The sequence below is a fragment of the Carcharodon carcharias genome, chromosome 16 (genome assembly GCF_017639515.1).
Source record: "Carcharodon carcharias isolate sCarCar2 chromosome 16, sCarCar2.pri, whole genome shotgun sequence".
Classification (NCBI taxonomy): Eukaryota; Metazoa; Chordata; class Chondrichthyes; order Lamniformes; family Lamnidae; genus Carcharodon; species Carcharodon carcharias.
Genome location: NC_054482.1, coordinates 65,820,849 through 65,844,547, shown reverse-complemented (window position 1 = coordinate 65,844,547; position 23,699 = coordinate 65,820,849). Strand labels below are relative to the sequence as shown.

The 23,699-nt window shown below is 44.1% G+C and overlaps 1 protein-coding gene across 9 annotated transcripts in view; it reads right to left on the bottom strand.

Moving 5' to 3' along the window:
• Nucleotides 1–8,243: 8,243 nt before the first annotated feature.
• Nucleotides 8,244–23,699, bottom strand: part of fggy (FGGY carbohydrate kinase domain containing) — a 368,733-nt gene continuing 353,277 nt past the window's right edge. For 6 of the 9 annotated variants that reach the window (XM_041208763.1, XM_041208767.1, XM_041208764.1 and 3 more), the window contains one exon: nt 8,244–9,419. In XM_041208763.1, coding sequence (XP_041064697.1) covers nt 9,338–9,419 — 82 coding nt within the window. In that variant the 3' untranslated portion in view covers nt 8,244–9,337. Of the gene's footprint in view, nt 9,420–9,891; nt 10,751–23,699 lie in introns of those variants that run through there. The other 3 variants (XM_041208766.1, XM_041208769.1, XM_041208768.1) reach the window with 2 other exon arrangements.

Below are 23,699 nucleotides of genomic sequence, written 5' to 3'. Positions count from 1 at the left end.
CCAGACTTTTCACAGGATGTGGGCTATGTGCTTAATAAAACTGTAGATATATTTAACAAGTTGTTAGTTGTACATAGGATTTTAATGTTACTATTGCTTGCAATTTTCCATCCGTGTTTGTTGATAAACAGAAACAGTAGAGGTGTTTAACAAATCTGTAACTATTTATGTATTCTCCAAATAATATAAAATATATTTTGAAAGATCTGGGACGTCCAAACTATTTTTTGGTTTTCTCCATCACTCTTTTAAACCTTGTGCTCTACACTATGTTTCCTCATACAGTTTTTAAAAAACTATATTTTTGAAACAGTAAATTCAAGTGATTTTATGTTTCGAAGTTGGTAGTGATGAGATGCTTTTGGGAGAGCTTAACTGAAAGCTTTATTTCTTCAAAAAGGGAATTAAATCTTTCTTGCTGTTAATTCTATTTTCCAACTTCAATATGATGTACGTTTGTGCTTCGTGGGGAAAAAAGTTCATAACATAGATGTTGTATTGAGAGTGGGTCTTCTCAATAAATCCTCCTTGCTTGAATTTTCTCCTTTAGCTGTTAGATTATATGCAAATCCTAAATCTTCACATTCTTCTGATTGATGAACAAAAGTTATAGGCTGCTATTTCTAACAGTTGCAGATCAGATCCCGGAAAATGCATGGCATGTGCAATTGCTAAACTGTTTACTACTTTCTGACAATATTACAGTCACATTTAACCTTGGCAAAGCAGCTTTTACCCCTCCATCACTTCAAAATCAAGATAGGTTTGGTACAAATTACATTTTCCAAAGTAAAATTAACCAATAATAGGCAGTTTCCAGTAATTTACTGTCCATAATATTTACATGCTGCTCATGCACTGCCCTGAATGTATGTTGAATCCTTCTTAACAGTCTAGAATGACAATTATCATGCTTATTTGTGCAGGGAAATGATACCTAAGCAAATGGAGTCCAATGAAGTCAGTAACTTTGAAGAGATGACTTATGGAGCAAAATATGCTTCTCACAGGAGTTTGGTGATGACTGGGAGATCTTTTATGATGATAAGGGGTCAGGACAAGGTGAAGAATGGGTTGGGTTTGGGATGAAGAAGGAAACAGAAGACAACTGGACCGGGAATTTCATTGGGATCTCTACCACTCACCTTCTGCAGCTTTGGAGCCATTCTCTGCTGGTTGGAGTCATACCTAGCACAAAGGAAGATGGTTCCAGGACATGATTGTAGGAGTTCCTCAGGGTAGTGTCCTAGACCCAATCATCTTCAGCTGTTTCATCGATGACCTTCCTTCCATCATAAGGTCAGAAATGGGGATGTTTGATGATGATTGCGCAATATTCAGCAGCACCATTCGCAACTCCTCAGATACTGAAGCAATCCATGTCCAAATGCAGCAAGACCTGGACAATATCCAGACTTGGGCTGACAAATGACAAGTAACATTTGCACCAGTGCCAGACAATGACCATCTTCAACAAGAGAGAATCTAACCATTGTCCCTTGACATTCAATGGCATTATCATTACTGAATCCCCCACTATCAATATCCTGGGGGTTACCATTGACCAGAAACTGAACTGGATTAGCCATATAAAGACTGTGGCTACAAGAGCAGGTAAGAGGCTAGGAATCCTGCAGTAAGTAACTCACCTCCTGACTCCCCACAGCCTGTTCACCATCTACAAGGCACATGTTTGGAATGTGATGGAAAACTCTCCACTTGCCTGGATGAGTGCAGCTTCGACAACACTCAAAAAGCTTGACACCATCCAGGACAAAGCAGCTCGCTTAATTGGCACCCCATCCACAAACATTCACTCCCTCCAGTACCAATGAACAGTGGCAGCAGTGTGTACCGTCCACAAGATGCACTGCAGAACCTCACCAAGGCTCCTTAGGCAGCACTTTCCAAACCCATGACTTCTACCATCTAGAAGGGCAAGAACAGCATGTTCCCCTCCAAACAACTCAACTTCCTGAGTTGGAAATATATTGCCATTTCTTCACTGTCGCTGGGTCAAAATCTTGGAACTCCCTCCCTAACAGCACTGTGGGTGTACCTACACCACAGGGACTGCAGCAGTTCAAGAAGGCAGCTTACCCCACCTTCTCATGGGCAATAAATGCTGGTTTAGCCATCAAAGCGCATATTCTGTAAATGAATAAAAATAAATGTGCTCTTCTGTCAATAATTAATCAGGTGTTTTCCCTGACTGTCTATATAAGTCTCTTGGGACCTTCCTCTTCTGGTGCTTATGTCCTGAGATGACTCACCGGCTGGCTGCATTTCCTGTTCATTTACTTGGAAAGCCTGAAACTGCTAGAATACTGCCACACGGGGATTCAGCTGGATATTTACTTGCCAACATGAGAGACAGCATAATTCTTCCTGACAAGCCTTTGGTATGGAACAATGGCACCACATTCCTCATCAGGAATACAGACTAACTGATATTAATGATAACTGTGGTGCATGCTCTCATAGTCCTCTGCCACCTGATATCTGTCCAATCCAGAAAAGTCAGTCCTTTGAAATGTAGTTGTATCATAGACAATTTAATTCATAATTTTTATGTTACTACACTACATAGTCAAGCCAGGCCAATTAGGCTTGGAAATGTTGCAGAAAATCTGGATGTGCTGACTACTAGGAGATACGACTTACATAAGAATTTAAGAAATAGGAACATGAGAAAAGCATGGTACATGGTACATGCTTCCTGGTACACTTCCCATGGCAAGGCCTCGACCAACCAAAGTTAACTTGCCTTTCTAAAATTTTAACTGATGCTTGGGGATAACTGTTGCCGGATGTATTCTCCATAACAACACCTCGACTTATTAGAGTGCACTTGCCAACTAATCAGCACCCTTATCTCATGCAGTGTAAATTGTTCTTCCCTTTGAAATTTGGCATTCATGTATCTGTCCTGATGAGTGCAAGACAAAAAGCTTCAATAGCATGTCTCGCTTTTTTCAGAGACATTATTATTTTCAGAAAGACTAATTCACAGAATCACACAGTGCAGAAGAGGCTCTTCGGCCCATCAGGTCTGCACCGACATGTGAGAAACACCTGACCTACCTACCTAATCCCATTTACCAGCACTTGGCCCATAGCCTTGAATGTTATGACGTGCCAAGTGCTCATCCAGGTACTTTTTAAAGGATGTGAGGCAACCCACCTCCACCATCCTCCCAGGCTGTGCATTCTAGACTGTCATCACCTTCTGGGTAAAAAGATTTTTTTCTCACTTCCCTCCTAAACCTCTTGCCCCTCACCTTGAACTTGTGTCCCCTCGTGACTGACCCTTCAACTAAGGGGAACAGCTGCTCCCTATCCACCCTGTCCATGCCCCTCATAATCGTGTACACCTCGATCAGGTCGCCCCTCAGTCTTCTCTGCTCCAATGAAAACAACCCAAGTCTATCCAACCTCTCTTCATATCTTAAATGTTTCATCCCAGGCAACATCCTGGTGAAGCTCCTCTGAATCCCCTCCAGGGCAATCACATTCTTCCTATAATGTGGCGACCAGAACTGCACACAATACTCCAGTTGTGGCCTCACCAAGGTTCTATACAACTCCACCATGACCTCCATACTTTTGTAATCCATGCCTTGACTGATAAAGGCAAGTGTCCCAAATGCCTTTTTCACTACTCCACTAACGTGCCCCTCTGCCTTCAGAGATCTATGGACCCACACGCCAAGGTCCCTTTGTTCCTCAGAACTTCCTAGTGTCATGCCGTTCATTGAATACTTCCTTGTCAAATTACTCCTTCCAAAGTGTATCACCTCATACTTTTCAGGGTTAAATTCCAGCTGCCACTTATCTGCCCATTTGACCATCCTGTCTATATCTTCCTGTAGCCCAAGACACTCACTGTTAACTACCTGGCCAATCTTTGTGTCATCCGCAAACTAACTAATCCTACCCCCCACATAGTCATCTATGTTGTTTATATAAATAACAAATAATAGGGGACCGAGCAGAGATCCCTGTGGTACGCCACTGGCACTGGCTTCCAGTCACTAAAGCATCCTTCTATCATCACCCTGTGCCTCCTACAACTAAGCCAATTTTGAATCCACCTTATCAAATTACCCTGTATCCCATGTGCATTTGTTTTCTTTATAAGTCTCCCATGCGGGACCTTGTCAAAGGCTTTGCTGAAATCCATATAAACTACATCAACTGCACTACCCTCATCTACACACCTGGTCACCTCAAAAAATTCAATCAAATTTGTTAGACATGACCTCCCTCTGACAAAGCCATGCTGACTATCCCTGATCAAACCTTGCCTCTCCAAGTGGAGATAAATTCTCTCCTTCAGAATTTTCTCCAACAATTTCCCTGCCACTGACATGAGACTCACTGGTCTATAGTTCCCTGGCTTATCTCTACAAACCACATTAGCTGTTCTCCAGTCCTCTGGCACCTCGCCCGTGGCCAGAAAGGAATTAAAAATTTGGGTCAGAGCCCCTGCGATTTCCTCCCTTGCCTCCCTCAGCAGTCTGGAACACAAATCATCCGGACCTGGACATTTGTCCACTTTTAAGCCTGCCAACACCCCCAATACCTTGTCACTCCCTATATCAATTTGCTCAAGAACCTCGCAGTCCCTCTTCCCGAGTTCCATACCTTCATCCTCATTCTCTTGGGTGAAGAAGGATGTGAAGTATTCATTCAACACTCTACCGATGTCCTCTGGCTTCACCTATAGATTGTCCCCTTGGTCCCGAATGGGCCCTACTCTTTCCCTGGTTATCTCCTTCCCATTGATATACTTATAGAATATTTTGGGATTTTTGCTACTTTTACCAGCCAGAGCTTTCTCACATCCTCTCTTTACTCTCCTAATTGCTTTCTTAAGCTCCACCCCACACTTTCTGTACTCCACCAATGCCTCCGCTGATTTGCTCCTCTTGTACCTGCTAAAAGCCGCTCTTTTCCTTCTCATCGTATCCAGAATATTTCTGGTCATCCATGGTTCTCTGGGCTTGTTACGTCTTCCTATCACCCTAGAGGGAACATGTTGAGCCTGTACCCCACTGATCTTCTGTAGATTTCCCCACAAATAGCTGTTCCCAGTCTACCTTGGCCAGATTCTGCCTTATTCTACTAAAATCCGCTCTCCCCCAATCCAAAACATTTTTTTGCAACTCGTCTATTTCTTTGTCCATAACAAGCTTAAATTGTACCATGTTGTGGTCGCTATCACTAAAATGCTCCCACACCACCACCTCAGCCGCCTCCCCGGCTTCATTCCCCAGAATTAGGTCCAGCACTGTGCCGTCCCTTGTTGGACCCTCTACATATTGACCTAAAAAGTTCTCCTGTACACATTTCAAGAAATCCACTCCATCCAAGCCCTTAACAATATGTCTATCCCAATTAATGTTGGGAAAGTTGAAATCACCGAATATAATTACCCTATTGTCATTGTTTTTACGCACCTCCGCAAATTGTGCACATATTTGCTCCTCAATTTCCCGCTGACTATCTGGGGGTCTTTAATAAACACCTAATAATGTGGCTGCCCCTTTTTTATTCCTAAACTCTACCCACAAAGTTTCATTCGATGCCCCCTCCAAGATATCATCTCACCTTACTGCAGTAACTGACTCCTTAACTGATAATGCAATGCCTCCTCCTCTTTTACCCCCTCCCCTGTCTTTCCTGAAGATTCTATATCCTGGAATGTTGAGCTGCCAATCCTACCCCTCCCTCAACCATGTATCTGTGATGGCTACTATATCACAATTCCACAAGTCAATCCTCACCCTTAACTCATCTGTCTTACCTGTAATACTCCTGGCATGAAGGTAGAGGCCATCCAGCCTTGCCTTACTCCCTTGAAACTTAATGCAGCTGTACTCCCTCTGTCTTGATTGTTTTACTGTATTATGATGTGTCCCTATTCTGCTAACATTGTGACCCCTCCCCCTGCCAAATTAGTTAAAACTCCTCCCAACAGCACTAGCAAACCCACCCGCAAGGAGGTTAGTCCCGCTCTGGTTCAGATGTAGACCGTCCCGCTTGTACAGGTCCCACCTTCCCCAGAAACGGTCTCAGTGATGCAGGAATCTAAAACCCTCCCTCCTGCATCAACTCTTAAGCCCCGTATTCATCTGTGCTATTCTCCTATTTCTGAGCTCGCTAGCACATGGCACTGGGAGTAATCCAGAGATTACAACCCGAGAGGTCCTGATTTTCATTCTACTGCCTAACTCCATGAATTCCTGATGCAAGACCTCATCCCTCTTTCTACCTATGTCATTGGTACCAACATGTACCATGATCTCTGCCTTATCACCCTCCCCCTTCAGGATGCTCTGCAGCCGTTCAGTCACATCCCGGACCCTGGCATGAGGGAGGCACACACCATCCTGGAGTCACGTTGACGGCCACAGTAGTGCCTATCTGCTCCCCTGACTATAGAATCCCCTATTGCTCTTCCTCTCTTCCTGTACATACAGGCTGCTTGCGATGCCAGAAGCTTGGCTCTGTCTGCACTCCCTGGAGGAACCAGCGCCCTCATCAGCCTCCAGAATGCAATACCGATTTTCAAGCCGGACCCCAGGGGACTCCTGAACTACCTACCTGTTTCTCTTGGACTGCCTGGCAGTCACCCATTCCCTTCCTCAAGTCCCTTCAGCTGCGGTGTGACCACCTCTCTAAATGCGCTGCCCACCATGCTCTCAGACTCGCGGATGCTCCACAGTGTCCCCAGCTGCCGTTCCATCTCTGAAACCCGAACTTCCAGGAGCCGCAGCTGGACACACTTCCTGCACACATGCAGGTCCCGGACACTGGAAATGTTTTCGGCTTCCCACATGGAGCACGAGGAGCCTACCACAGCTTTGAGCTCTCCTGCCATGACTTTTCCCTTTAAATTAAACTTTTTAAATCAATTACTCTAGGGCCCTTCTTTCTGGATCCTCGTTACTACAGAATATACAAACTCTAAATACAAAAAGACCTTAAACTATAAGCGATAAAAGTAGTAAATACTTACCCAGCCTTATCCATTATTTACCAGTTATTTCTCTCCCTTGTAGCCTCTACTGCTGCAGCAGGGCAAGACCACTGTCTGAAGATTTAAGAAGTTGGATAGCAAAGAAAAAAATGCAAAGAGCACCTCTTCCCCTAATTCCCACTGTGCACCAAATTGCCAATACCCACACTCACTCTGGCTGTGTCTCACTCAGGATGAGTGCTCGTGTGTCATATTAAAAATAATGGGGATCAATTTCCACAGAGGTTCTCTTGCTCATCTGCTGTCACTCACTTGGAAGAGCGATGAAAACCCCAGAAAAATTGGGTTTGCTGTTTTTCCAGGATTTAGGTGGCACTTTTGCCAAAAAGTGGTATATATTGGTATACCAGGAGAACTGCTGAAGCAATTCATTCCCATTGTTTTCTTTCATCTCTGCAGTTGCTGCTGCTGCATACATGGCAGGATGCCAGTCAGTGCTGGCATCAGTCAAAGAACCAAAAGTAATAAGTGGCTCCATTAAAAAATGGATCAACATTTTTTAGCTTATTTCATTATTTCTGAAAGGGAAAGAGAAGAAAAAATACAAAAAAGCTGCTTTATAACAGAAATCTGCAAAAATACAATGGCGATAAAAGCAAAATCAGGCAAGATCATATGAAAAAAAGACTTCTTTTGGTCCTGGATGCCAACTGTAAGAAGTTGGAAAACCTCACTATCTAGGAACTGGAACTGAGAGAGATTTCGTAATGTTCTCAGGTTCCTGGGACTCAGAGTTTGCAGTATTTACATTGAATGGTGGTTTTCGTAACACAAGTCACATTGGAGAAAGAGTTGCACAATTAGGATACATAACACGTAAATGTTGCAAAATGACTTTGAATTCTGCCCTCAGATCTTCTCTGATGTTGGACTGTACTTGGTCTGTCCAAGGCAGCATTGCAAAACTCTACAGGTGCACTGAATACTTAACTGCACATGGCCTGCAGAAATGATGGCCTAAATAGCTCACACCATCAGAAATGACATTTAAGTCTGTCATCAGACCTCATTATCATAGCACATCCAACAAGTTGAAGTATGCCCGCAACAGTGGCAGCAGCATTGTGATATGCAAGAACTAACAAGGTGGTGGAGAATGAGAAATAACTTTGTGTTTTAAATATCTCCTGTCAGGTAGAAATTAGCCCAACCATTCTTAATACATGCACCATATCAAGCATTTACTCTGTCATGCAAATTGAAATAGGACCAGTAATGATAGTTTATTGGTGTTATGTTTACATGCTCGTGTTTCTCTTAAATACAGTATTTTGAGATAGGCTGACAACTTTAACAATTTGAAGTCAAGCTGTGACCGTGGTGTGTGTGGGCCTGGGAGAGCAGGAACCACCAACGAAGGTGTCAATGTCACCTCTTAACTCCCAGACCTTATTTTAATCTTTCAAATTAGATTGGAATGATGACACAGCCAACAAGCAGGAGCAGGAAATTACTGACTGAAGGTGCAGAAAGGGGTGTGCCCCTGCTCTTCCTGGCTGACAAGCTTCCAAAAATCAAAAAATAAATTTGCTTGGGTCTCTCCTGGCCTCAGGCACTGTAGGTCAGGCAATGAGTGCTATTGTCACAATCCGTAGTTATGATTGTGTCAGATCTGAATAACCCGTGACATAAAGATGAGGCCTCAGGCAGAAAAACTGAAGGAAATCTGGCAGTTAAAATGGTGGCTGCACATAAGTGTTGGGAAAGCAGCATTGACATTTTAACACCCCCCATCCCTAAATATCCCTTTCTCATCATGTAGGAAGGGTTTAAATCAGGCCTTCTGTCACTTTTATTTTAAGAACATTAGAATTGGTCTATTGTAACACACTCTAGCCACCTTGTAAACTCACTAGTCCCAAGTAATTAATCCATGACTAACAGTAACCTAAAGTACATTTTTGTGTAGATTTACATTACAAGGATAGCACAGTGCAAAATAAAACTGAAACTGCAGTTGTAATGTACAGCATGGAAATGGAATCTGGAGTCAGGTTCCAACCCAAAGTCTGAGTAAAACTCCTTGCGCATTAACATCCAATTTATAAGAAGCAAGTTTAGTGATAAAATAAAAGTGAAACTGCTTACACGTTTTAATTATTTTAAATTAATATTTTTGGGGGGGAAGGCATATATTACTTTTCTTCAGACTTGATTATTAAAAATTCATGTTCATTCTCATGCAGTACAAAGGTAGTAATGTAGTAATTGCAATTTTATTACCAAATAACTTTTTCACTTGGAAAGTGGTAAAGGATTGAGTGAATTCTGGCCATTTCCTCACTGTGGCAATCAGATGTTTTGCATGATAGCTCTGTATTTCTTCTGGTGCTCAACAAGCTTCAGGAAGACTTTGTATTTGTTGTCATAAAACCTACAAAAACGTGTTGAAACTATTTTAGTAATGCAGTAAACTTAAAATTCTAAGAAGTTATACCAGCTATTTTGGTCAGATTTGCTGCATTTGGAAGACTTTATACTGGATTTAAATAGAATCCTAACACAGAAATGTTCCGTTGCATTTTCAGCTAGAAAACAACAATCTCAGACAAGCTTCATAGGTCCTTAGGCTAAAGCCAGTTTCCCCTCAAATTTCCCCTGAGCAGCATAGATGAGCAAAAACATGGGAATGATGTACAACATGCGTGCCTGCTTAAGTTTGGTCCCCAGATGTTTCCTGTGTTGTGTTTCAATGGCGGAAGAAATACTACCTTATCCCAGTAGTTTTTCTAGAGTTTAGTGGCTGTGTAATGTTAACTCAAATGCTCTGGGAGGAAAAAAGAACTACTAGCAGATTTTTTTTTAAACAAGTGTAAAAAGACAAATAAAAAGACACACTAAAACTATAAATGCAGCTATTTATTTATAAAAAGCATTAAGTATATGTGAATCATTTCATCATGAATAAATAGCCTGCAGGCAGGAAATGAATTCTGGACAACAATCTAATAAAGGGGTTCACTATAGTTGCAGTCTAATAGAGTGGTTCTGTAGGAGCAAAAGTCAATTGATTTCTAACTATTAGTGAATCCGGAAGTTAGATCAAAGGTTTGAAATCATTTCCTTTTTATTTGTTACATAGCAGACATTTTCCTCTGTTATTGATTGTGCAATTTACTGATTACAACTGTGATTCTAGGAGTGTGAGAAATTTTTGGAGTGTGATGAACTTATAATTGCAATCTTACTTAAACAATTGGACTGGGTTCTTTTCCTGATTTAACAAACAATATTGTATCATTATGCAAAAGAAACAATTTGTACAATGTATATGGTTATATGAATGACACCAATATGTGGAGTATTCCAATCCGCCAGGGTATTCAGCATTGCACTTGTGACATCTGTTCTCCATTGTGGATTGTGTATGCCTATACCACAATTCATATGTTTGATAATCACTACTTCAAAGGAATTAGGTGTTGAGTTTGATACTTAATAAAGTAAAAGATGGAGTTTGAAGAAGGGTGGAGGTTCTTCCGATTTTTGATGACTGAACAGATAAAAGGCTGTTTCACTACCTTATTTAATATACTGGCAGGGGGGTGGATGTTCTTTGGCTTTGTATCAAGGAGTTATGCAAACTTCAGAGGTGCAAAGCAGAGGAAAATAGATTAGGGACCCCTGATGCCAGGAGTTCAACCACTTTCCGCTGCAAGCAAAGTTCCAGGGATTTTCCAAGGGAGGGGGAAAGAGTGCTTGTACCTAGGACCGAAGACAAAAATGAGACCAACTAGTGATGCAGAAGAAATAGAAGAACTTACATTTATATATTTTTCACCGCTTCTAGGATGCACATTTGTATGAATGTGATTTGTCCACTATATGCAATGGCTGACATAGCACCCAAAGAATGTTTATTTCTTTCTCCCTGTAACCAGTTTCCCACAGATCCCTGATTTCCAGCCCTTTTATTGGAAGCGGAAAAGATGTTAGCAAAAAGGTTTGGCATCAGCAACAGTGATTAGATATGTTTGGATAAAAACATGTGGAAATGTCAACTTTACAAGAACAACAAACTGGAACAGATGTGGAAAAGGCACAAGAATCAAAACTAATGAAGGCTCGAGGAATTGGAAAGGGCTGAGTATGGATTTAATAAAAAAAAGAAACCCTTATGGGTTGAGAACTAGTGAGTAAGCACAGCTGCTTCTCCCCAAAACAAACAGGGCACTTAAGATACATGTATGCTAGAACCAGCAGCTTTCAAATCAATGTGAATGCAAATGGATATTGGCTATTGATTTTTTGCCGATATAAATGACTCCCTCCGTTTTAAATGTGGATGTTTGAAATGGTGGGAACAGTAGTGTCTTTCACAGCCTCGGGGTGTCCCAAACTGCTTCATGGCAAATAAACTACTTTTGAAATGTAGTCACTGTTGTAATATTCAGAAACAGAAAATACTGAAACAAAATTATTTTTAAAGCTGTGGATTTACTCAGTATAGCTTTCCTATTTGTTCAGCTTGAGAATGCCAGAAATACCTTTGTGGCTGAAGCTACTTAGGGCAGAATCATCCGGTCCCAATGGCGGTGGGCATCATGGCCGGCGATAAAATAGCGAGAAGGTCAAAAATTGGTTTCACGCCGCCCTGAAACCAGTTTGCGATCGTCCACTCCACCTGTCAATGGCAGGCTACGTTTACCACCTCTGCATATCAGCAGCCTAATTTCAATACTATAGCATCTCATTATAAGCCCTACTCGCCAGAATCATCCTTCCACGTCAAATTTAGCGTCCAGAAGTACACAACCACATGCTGAAGGGTGGTTGGGGGAGAGGGGATGAGGGAAGCAGCTATGCACTTGGAAAAGCTTGTCAAAAGTGAGCATTCTTCCACAGTCAAGTGGCCGAAGCTGCCACCAATCGGTCAAATGGAGTGGGGCACAGGGTTCTGGACAGGCAATGAGCGCATTAGGCCATCCAAGTCGTAGCCAGCAATCTCCTGCATGCATGAAGGGGCCTTCAGACTTAACCAAGAGATGTTCCTTGTACACCTTTGCTAACACACGCGTCTCTCTCTCTTTGATCCTGCAGAAGGAGAACAATAGGATCATGGAGCTTTGTGATTTAGTGGTATGCCTCATGGCTTAGAGAGACCAGAGAAGAAGAAGAGAGCAGTGGAGGCGCCTGGCTCAGCAATGGGAGGAGCATCTCCCTCAAGATGAAGTGGTGGCAGGGCCTTCTGCGCACTCAGCTAAAGGTCCACTGAGAGCTGTTGATCATAGATGCTTTGCTGGACCCAGGGTCTAGAGATAGCACTTATCATTGCTACAGATGATTGAGAACTAGTATCACCGAAGACTGCACATGTCTAGGGAACTGGCTGGTCACATATGCCACCTGCTGCAGGACTTGGCACCACGGGGACATGGAGGGCATCCATTGCCAGTGGCCATGACAGTGATTGCAGTGCTCAATTTTTACTCCAGTGATTCCTTCCAGGGCTCCAAAGGTGACCTGTGGGGATCTCGCAAGCCTTCAGGCATGAGTGTATCCAGGAGGTCACGGACACTATCTTTGCAAAGGCATAGAATTTTGTGTGTTTCGCCCGGGATCAGGAAAGCCAGGAAGCAAGAGCGCATAAATTTGCACAGATCTCTAGTTTTTCACAGGTGCAGGGTGCCATCGACTGCACTCACATGATGCTTAGATCACCATGGTAACAAGCAGTCAACCACGCCTACCGCAAGGGTGTCCACTCGCTGAATGTTCAGCTGGTGAGTGACCACCACAAACGCATCCTACAGGTCTGTGCACGATTCCCAGCGAGCATCCACAATTCCTATATCCTTAGTAGGTCTCAGATCCCCAACATGTTCCAGGATCTAGACAGGCTGCAGGGTTGGCTCCTCAGGATCAAGGGCTGCCCACAGAGGATGTGGCTGATGGCGCCCATGTGGCAGCCTCAGACTGCAGCAAAGCAATGGTATAACAAGGCTCATGCCATGACTCGGACCTTGGTGCAGCAAACCACAGACATTTTGAAAGTGAGGTTCCGGTGTCTCAGCAGGTCCGGTGGAACAATGCAATACAGTCGACTGAGGGTGCCACACATCATCGTAGTTTACTGTGCGCTACACAACCTGGCACTGCAATAGGTGGAGGACATGGCTGAGGAAGAGATGGAAGAGCTGCATGTCTCCTCCAATAAGGAGGACGTCGAAGGGGAAGATGGTAATGAGGTCCTTGAAGGTGAGGATGCCGGTGATGGGGTCATCGCATTGGCCAGACAAGTCAAGCATGCTCCAGTGGCCCTCATAGCCACAAGATTTATGGAGGATGAGGATGAGATGCAGTGAGGACAGTCCTGAACGTTTGACTCCTGTGTGGCTGATGGCAGCTTCGGTGCTCAGGCTCATGTCATGGAGACACAGCAGAGGCCCTAATAGTCGCTAGATTCCAGAAGGATGATGATGACATGCAGTAAGGGCACTCCATAGATCTTCACATTGCCTCTATGAATGTCTGACTCCTGTCTGGCTGAGGGCAACTCGCTTACGCCCTGTGATCAGGGTCATATCATGGAGACACAGCCATGAAACTTTAAATGCACCTGATCCTTTGTCAGCCTTCAGCACCTGACCCCTTTGGGAGAACAGCGTCAGATGCTAACAAGATAGGGGCCAGCCTCACTTTAAAAATGCTGAGAGCACACAGGGAGAATGACTGAACTCTGTGATGCCTGAACACGACATTCTGGCAGCAATAACAAGCACCATTGAGGTGCTTGTTAATATGTCCAGTGAGTGTGAAGATGGACCATCACTTTGGTCTGAAGGTTACACACTGCACAGGGAAGAGGCCCTGGACTGAGACACCTGCCTTTATCATGGGCAAGAGACAGCATTTCACATCTGAGTGACACAAACACTGCTCATCATAACAAGGAGCCAAATCAAGGAAACATTCTTGGGAGTTTATGTACAATCATGAACATTATGTACAAGTGATTAACACCCATGCCCAGGCTGTGCAAAGCTTGGCCTAAATAGCCAAGTGGTTATGGTACTGGATTTGTAACCCCAAGATCAAGAGTTCAAATCTCACAATGGCAAAACTATGAAACAATGTAACTTCATCTGAATAGGAACAGATGGAAACGGGTTTGTACTCGAAAGAGTTACATCTTCTTAACCTCCCTAACCCTGCCGCTACATTTTGGTGCTCCCCTATATCCACAGCCTCCTTACTGCTACGCCCTTTGGGAAGATATTGGCAGCCGTCCTTTGGAGGGCCAAGACCTGGAGGACTCTGGCCTGCTTTTGGGTCCTGCTGTATGGAAGTGGTACTCTCCTCGGCCTTTTGAGCTGCAGCTGCTGGGGACACATGAAGAGGGGATTCAGATGGGCTGGACAGTTCTTGAGTCACCTGGGTGGATGGCCCTGGGGTGTGCACCTGCTGGTCCATCTCCCTATGGGTGCCCGATGGCCACTAGCTAACTCCTTGAGGGCCAGGGGAAGCTGGAGTGAGATTGTTCTACTCAGCTCTCCTTTTGCATTGACACTGTTGGAGGCCAACTATGGCATCAGCGATGGAGTACAGCCCATGGAGTAGTGCAGGTCCGATGTCCTGGGCCAAGGTCTCCATGGCGGTTGCCATCCTACTAATGTTGACCTTGGTGCGTTGACATGCCAGCACTATGATCTCACACTGAAGGTGGATAGACTCCTCCATTGAGCCTTGCAATCAGAATAGTTCAGCAGACATCCATTCCTGATCTTCCCGAGCTTGCCTTTGCTGAGATATGAGCGAGTCTAAAGGCTCCTCATCTGACTCGAGCTCAGCAGATTTCAGGCCTCCAGCAGCGCTCTGGATGCCGGGAACCTGGGAAGTCCCTGCCTCTGCCTGATGTGGATCAGACAGGCGATGAGCTCATCAGGTTGTGACCCCGAGGCTACTCTAGAACTAGGTCGCACGAAGTGTGTGCCTCTTTGCAGGTGGAGGGTGTGGGAGAGCGCTGTAGGTGTCATCAGATTCATCTTGCAAGATGGTCTTGGGGTTTAAGTTGAGGACCTGGCTCGTGGACCCTCTTAGCTGCTTCCCAGATGTGCCTGTAAAAGCAAGGAGAGATAATCAGTGTATGACAGGAAACTGCGGAACAGCATGATTGTCTGATGGATGTTGCACTGCTAGACTCTCACTTGGTTGAGCACTGCTGACCTCACCATGAGCACAGGAATGGTCCAGATCATTGCCAGCCAGCTTGATGACTCTATTTTTAAAGTCTGTGAGGGCCTTAATGTTGGGCATTCCTCCGACAGTCTGCAACCTCTCTCTTTTGTTGTGTGCCAGCTTGTCCTGCACAAATACAGATGGAGAGAGTGTAAGCAGCACGCCTGCCTGGCCAGATGAGAAGGATGCCTGGTATGTATAGGTGATGACAGATGGTACAGATGGGATAAGAACACGATCCGCAGGGCAGATGAAGGTGTGTCTGAGAGGGTTAATAGTGATGTCGTTCGAACTGGCAGTGAGTGAGACCCCGGTGACCATAAGATGTAGGAGCAGAAGTAGGCCATTTGGCCCATTCAATGAAATCATGGCTGATCTGATAATCCTTAACTTCACTTTCCTGCCTTTTCCCCATAACCCTTGATTTCCTTACTGATTAAAAATCTGTCCATCTCAGCCTTGAATATACTTAACGACCCCAGCCTCTACAGCCCTCTGCGGTAAAGAATTCCACAGATTTACTGCCCCTGAGAGAAGAAATGCTCCTCATCTCTGTTTTAAATGGGCGACCCTTTACACTGAGATTATGCCCTCGGGTCCTAGACTCTCCCACAAGGGGAAACAACGTCTCAGCATCTACCCTGTCAAGTCCCCTAAGGGTCTTATATATTTCAATAAGGTCGCCTCTCTTTCTTCGAAACTCCAAAAAGTACAGACCCAACTGACTTTACCTCTCCTCATAAGAAAAACCCTTTGTACCAAGGATCAACCTAGTGAACCTTCTCTGGACTGCATCAAATGCCAGTATATCTTTCCTTAGATAAGGGGACCAAAACTGTTCACCGCATTCTAGGTATGGTCTAACTAGTGTCTTGTATAGTTTTAGCAAGACTTCCCTATTTTTATACTTGATTCCCTTTGAAATATAGGCCAACATTCCATTTGCCTTCCTTATTACCTGCTGAACTTGAATGCTAGCTTTTTGTGATTCATGCACAAGGACTTCCAAATCCCTCTGTGCTGCAGCTTTCTGTAGTCTTTCTACATTTAATTAATATTCAGCTCCTCATTTCTTCCTGCCAAAGTGCATAACCTCTCATTTTCCCACATTATATTCCATCTGCCAAGTTCTTGCCCACTCACCTAACCTTCTATATCCCTCTGTAGACTCTTTGTGTCATCCTCACCACTTGCCTGTCCACTAATTTTTGAGTCATCCGCAAACTTGGCGATGGTATATTCACTTCCTTCATCTAAGTCATTAATACATATTGTAAATAATTGTGGCCCCAGCACCGATCCCTGTGACACTCCACTAGTTACAGGTTGCCATCTGAAAATACCCCTCTTATTCCAACTCTCTGTCTTCTATAAGTTAGCCAATCCTCTAGCCATGCTAAAATACCACCTTATCGAACGCCTTTTGAAAATCCAAAAATATTGCATCCACTGATTCCCCTTTAACTATACTGCTTGTTACCTCCTCAAAGAATTCTAATAAATTTGTCAGGAATGATTTCCCCTTCATGAAGCCATGCTGACTCTGCTTGATTATATTATGCATTTTTAACTGTTCTGCTATTACATCCTTTACAATAGTCTCTAACATTTTCCTAATGAGATAATAATCTGTATAAGTTAACTGGCCTATAGTTACCTGCTTTATGTCTCCCTCCCTTTTGAATAAGGGTGTTACATTGGCAGTTTTCCAATCTTCTGTGACTTTTCTAGAATCTAAGGATTCTTGGAAGATTACTATCAGCGCATCCAATATTTATATAGCTACTTCCTTTAATATCCTAGGAAGCAACCCATCAGGTCCAGGGGACTTATCAACCTTTAGTTTCCCTCGTACTTCTTCTCCAGTGGTAGTTATTGTATTTATTTCCTCCCCACCTTTTGCCCCTTGATTATTTAGTATTTTTGGAATGCTATTAGTGTCATCTACTGATGCAAAGTATTTATTCAACTCCTCTGTCATTTCCTGGTTCCCCATCATTATTTCCCCAGCCTCATTCTCTTATGGGGTCTATTGTTCACGTTGGCCCCTCTCTTGCCTTTTATATGTTTAAAGAAGCTCTTACTGTCTGTTTTTATATTACTTGCTGGTTTACCCTCAAAGTTTATTTTATTCATCTTTATTATTTTTTTGGTCATCTTTTGTTGGTTTTTAAAACTTTCTAATCCTCTGATTTACCACTAATCTTTGCCACATTGTATGTTTTTTCTTTCAATTTTATATTATCCTTAACTTCCTTGGTTAACCATGTTGGTTTATCCCCTTCTTTCAACCCTTCTTCCTCACTGGGATACATCTTTGTTGTGAGTCATGGAACTATTTTCTTAAACATCTTCTATTGTTCATCAACCGTCTTTTCTGCTAAACTCCTTTCCCAGTCCACTCCAGCCAACTCTGCCTTCATTCCTTTGTAATTACCCTTATTTAAGTTTAGCACAGTTGTTTCTGACCCAAGTTTCTCACTCTCAAACTGAAAGCTAAATTCTACCATATTGTGGTCACTGTTTCCTAGGGGATCCTTTACTCTGAGATCATTTATTAAACCTGCCTCATTACACATTATAAGATCCAAAATAGCCTGAACCCTGGTTGGATCCACAACATATTGTTCTAGGAAACTGCCCCAAATACACTTTATGAATTCTTACTCATGGCTCCCTCTGCCAATTTGATTTTCCCAATCTACATGAAGATTAAAGTCACCCATGATTAATGAACTGCCTTTTTTACATGCCCTCATTATCTCCTGATTTATTCTCTGTCCTACAGTATAGCTACTGTTAGGGGGGTCTATAGACTATTCCCACCAGTCTCTTCTTTCCCTTGTTATTTCTTACCTCCACCCATATGGATTCTACATCCTCTGATCCAAGATAATTTCTTGCTATCATACTTAATCCGTCTTGTACTAACAAAGCTACCCCACCACCCTTTCTTTCTTGCCTGTGCTTTCAAAAACTCACATACCCCTGAGTATTTAATTCCCAACTTTGATCTCCTTGTAACCATATCTCCATAATGGCCATAAGATCACACCGACTAACCTCTATTTGTGCCATTAATTCATTTGTTTTGTTTAGAATACTATGTGTATTTAAGTAAAGAGCCATTAATTTTGCCTTTTTACCATTTTTTCCCCCCTTTAACCCTTTTTTGTTGCTGCTTTTTTATGTTTGTACACTCTGTCCCTTATAGTCACTCTCAGTATCATTACCTAAATAGCTTCCCTGCAATGCTGCCAAATCCTTTTTGCTTTGTAAGCCCCCTCCAGAACCCTCCCCCGCTCAATTTATTTTAAAGCCCTCTTTATAGCCCTGTTGCTTGATTCATCAGGACACTGGTCCCAGCATGGTTCAATTGAAGCCCGTCCCACCAGAACAGCTCCCTTCTACCCCAGTACCAGTGCCAGTGCCTGATTAACTGAAACCCATCTCTCCCATACAAATCTTTGAGCCACGTATTTAACTCCTTGACTTTATTTACCATGTGCCAGTTTGCCCATGGCTCAGGTAATAATCCTGAGATTATTACCTCGGAAGTTCTGCTTTTTAAATGAACTCCTAAGTTTTCAAATTCTTTCAGCAGAATCTCCTTTCTAGTACTATCAATGTTATTGGTACCAATGTGGACGATGACAACTCGATCCCTCCCCTCCAGCCCTGAGATGTCCTTAACCTTGGCCCCAGACCAGCAACCCAGCCTTTGGGACTCATACTCACGGCTGCAGAGAGCAGTATCTATCCCCCTAATTATACCTCGCCTACTGCTACTACGTTCCTATTTCCTCCCCACATTTGAATGGCTCCCTGTACCACGGTGCCATGGTCAGTTTGTTCATCCTCCCTGCAGTCCCCGCCTTCATGCACACAGCTTGCAAGAACCTCATAACTGTTGGACAATTGCAAGGGCTGAAGTTCCTCGAACCCTACCCCCTGGGTCCCCATACCTGCTTCACCTGCAGTCACACCCTCCTGTCCCTGATCATAGACCAATTTTGAATTACCTAATTTGAGGGGTGTGACCGCCTCCTGAGGCAAAGTGTCCAGGTAATTTTCCCCCTCCCTGATGTGACGCAATGTCTGCAGCTTGGACTCCAGCTCCTTAACTCGGATCTAAATTCCTTGAGCTGCAAATACTTACTACAGATGTGTTCATTTTGGATCACCTTGGCATCTAGCAGCTCCTGCATGCTGCAGCAGCAACACATCACCTGTCTTGCCATTGCTATCTTATTTTATTTTATTTTTAAATTAATTACTCTAGTATCCCTGCTCTTTATACTTGAAGAATCCCCAGTCTTTACTCTTCATTGTAATCATTTGTTTTACACACCAGTTTTGATCTTATACTTAACAAGCTATTTTAAAAAAAAACAGGAAAAAAAGACTAGAGGCCTAAACACAAACTTAAAGATCTTACTTTTACTTTAAAGACTAAAACTACTCACCACTCCTACTCACCAATCAGCTACTTTCCCTGCACTCGTGTCTCTCTCTCTCCGCACTCTTTATTGATCTCTTGTCTCTCTCTCTCCACGCTCTTTAATGCACTCTCATCTCTCTCTCTCTGCACTCTTTAATGGACTTTCATCTCTCTCTCTCTCTCTCTCTCCGCGCTTTGTGGATGTGTGATGGGTTGTGAGTGTGAGAGTTGAGAGTGATGAGAAGAGTGACTTACCCTAGCTCCACCCAGAACGGGGGAGATTCATCCTCTTTCGGCACAGGTTGGCTGTCCTCTTTTGCAGGGCATTGGCGCTGACCACCACTGCCACTGCCCCCCATGCTGGATGCTGCCATGCTGCCTTCCTTGCTTGTTGACCTTTGCCCAGAACGGGTGGAGAGGACTTCACGGCAGTCCTCCCCTGTGTCCAGGAAGTGCCCGAGGGAGGCATCGCTAAATTTGGGGGCAGCATGTTTCCACCCTTTGGCAGTCATGACATTCCAGCAGCTTTTGATCCCTTAAAAAGTGCCAGATCTTTGCAGGGGCACCCTTTAAATATGGCATCCTAATTACTGAAGGCCTGAGGTGACTGCGGGGCAGGCGAAGCAAAGGCCACCCCGCCAACTATCCGGCGTGTTTCCCATGAATGCATTATTAATGAGGAGGGGCACGTTGGGAGTGGGATGATACGGCGCGAAAACCTCCCATTGAGGCCGGCAGGTAATACAACTTTTTCATGCCCACTGCCAAACTCGGTGCAAATCTGGGACAATTACTTAAAGAGAATTGATATACCCTGGGCAAAATATTGTCACAGAACTAGTAATCCAGAGGCCCAGGCTAATACTCTGGGGGCACAAGTACAAATTCCACCACGGCAGCTGTGGAATTTAAATTCAATTAATAAATCTAGAATTAAAAATCTAATGGTGACCACAAGGCCATTCTTGACTGTTGTAAATACCCATTTGGTAGCTAAAGTCCTGTAGGAAATGAAACCTGTTGTCCTGGCCTACATGTGACTATAGACCCACAGTAATGCGGTTGACTCCTAAATGCCCCCTGAAATGGCCGAGCAAGCCATTCTTTCTTGTTTTCATTAATTCACGGGATGTAGGCATTGCTGACTGGGCCAGCATTTGTTGCTCATCCCTGGTTGCCCTTGAGAAGATGATGGTGAGCTGCCATCTTGAATCGCTGCAGTCCCTGTGGCATAGGTACACCCACAGTGCTGTTAGGGAGCTCCAGGATTTTAACCCAGCTACAGTGAAGGAATGGCGAAATATTTTCAAGTCAGGATGGTGAGTGGCTTGGAGGGGAACGCCGAGGTGGTGGTGTTCCCATCTATCTGCTGCCCTTGTCCTTCTAGATTATAGTGGTTGTGGGTTTGAAAGATGTTGTCTAAGGAACCTTGGTGGATTCCTACAGTGCATCTTGTAGATGGTACGCACTGCTGCTACTGTGCATCAGTGGTGGAAGGAGTGAATGTTTGTGGATGTGGTGCCAATCAAGCTGCTGTTTTGTTCTGGATGGTGTCAAGCTTCTTGAATGTTGGTGGAGCTGCACTCATCCAGGCAAATGAAAAGTATTCCATCACACTCCTGACTTGTGCCTTGTAGACGGTGGGCAGGCTTTAGGGAGTCAGGAGACAAGTTACTCACTGCAAGATTCCTAGCTTCTACCTGCTCTTGTAGCCACAGAATTGATATGGCTATTCCAGTTCCATTTCTGGTCAATGATAACCCCTAAGATGTTGATAGTGGGGAATTCAGCGATGGTAATGCCAATGAACATCAAAGGGTGATGGTTGGATTCTCTCTTGTTGGCGATGGTCATTGCCTGGCACTTGTGTGATGTGAATGTTACTTGCCACTTGTTAGCCCAAGCCTGGATATTTTCCAGCTCATGCTGCATTTGGACATGGACTATTTCAATTGTATCAAGCCAGTACAAAGTCTAAAAGGAATGAAACCAGTTAGACCACTCGGCATTGACCAAGGCATCAGAAAGGGCAATGGCACATCCAGCCCTGTTGACCCTGCAGAGTCCTCCTGACTGACATCTTGGAGCTTGTGGCAAAATTGGGAGTGCTGTCCCACAGATTAGCCAAGGAACAGCCTAACATAGTCATACTCACGGAATCATACCTTACAGGTCAAACATGGGCAAGGACACCTTCTGTTGGTTACCATCTATCATCCCCTGCTGATCAATCAGTACTCCTCCATGTTGAACAGTACTTGGAGGAAGCACTGTGGGTGGCAAGGGCACAGAATGTACTCTGGGTGAGGGACTTCAATGTCCACCACCAAGAGTAGCTCGGTAACACAACTGACTGAGCTGGACGAGCCTTAAAGGACACAGCTGGTATACTGAGTCTTGGGCAGATGGTGAGGGAACCAACCTACATGACCTCATCCTCACCAATCTACCTGCAGATGCATATGTCCATGACAGTACTGGTAGGAGTGACCACAGCACAGGCCTTGTGGAGATGAAGTCCCAATCTTCGCACTACTGTGTGGAAATACCACCATGCTAAATAGGATAGATTTTGAACAGATCCAGCAACGCAAAATTGGGTATCCATGTGGCGCTGTGGGCCATCAGCAGCAGAAGAATTGTATACAACCACAATCTGTAACCTCATGGCCTGGCATTATCCCACTCTACCATTACCATCAAGCAGGGGGTTCAACACTGGTTCAATGAAGAGTGCAGGACGGCATGCCAGGAGCAGTACCAGGCATCCGTAAAAATGAGATGTCAACCTGGTGAAGCTACAACACAGGACTACTTGCATGCCAAACCATGAAACAGCATGCAATAGACAAGTTAAGCAATCCCATAACCAACGGATCAGATCTAAGCTCCCCAGTCCTGCTACATCCAGTCGTGAGTGATGGTGGACAATCAAACAATTCACTGGAGGAAAAGGATCCACAAATATCCCCATCCTCAATGATGCGGGAGCCCAGCATATCAGTGCAAAAGACAAAGCTGAAGCTTTTGCAGCCATCTTCAGCAAAAGTGCCAAGTGGATGTTCCATCTCAGCCTCCTCCTCAGGTCCCCAGCATCACAGATGCCAGTCATCAGCCAATTTTGTTCATTCCATGTGATATCAAGAAACAGAAAAGGCTATGAGGCCTGATAACATTCCAGCAATCGTACTGAAGATTTGTGATCCAAAACTAGCCACACCCCTAGCCAAGTTGTTCCAGTACAGCTCCAACACTGGCATCTACCTGACAATTTGGAAAATGTCCTGTGTATGACCTGTCCACAAAAAGCAGGGCAAATCCAACCCAGCCAATTATTGCCCCATCAGTCTACTCTTGATAATCAGAAAAGTGATGGGAAGTGTCATTGGCAAGTAGTACTTAGACGGCAATAACCTGCTCACTGATGCTGTTGGGTTCCACCAGGACCACTCAGCTCCTGACCTCATTAAGGTCTTGGTCCAAACATGGACAAAAGAGCTGAACTTAAGAGGTAAGGGGAGAGTTTAGTCTCCCCAGTGTAGAGGAGACCACACTGTGAACAGTGAATGCAGTAGACTAAATTGAAAGAAGTGCAAGTGAATCGGTGCTTCACCTGGAAGGACTGTTTGGAGTCTTGGATGATGAGGAGGAAAGAGGTAAAGGGCATTACACTTCATGAAATTGCATGGGAAGGTACTGTGGGAAGGGGCATTTGACTGTGTGAACTCAAGGAGCCCTAGCAAAACTGAAGTGAATAGGATTCAGGGAGAAAACTCTCCACTAGTCAGAGTCATACCTAGCACAAAGGAAAATGGTTGTGGTTGTTGGATGTTAATCACCTCAGTCCCAGGACATCACAGCAGGTGTTCTTCAGGGTAGTGTCCTTGCCAGATCATTATCAGCTACTTCATCAATGATTTTCCTTCAATCATGGGTGATTGTACAAAGTTCAGCACCATTCACAACTCCTCAGATACTGAGGCAGTCCGTGTCCATATGCAGCAAGAACTGGACAATATTCAGGCTTGGGCTGAT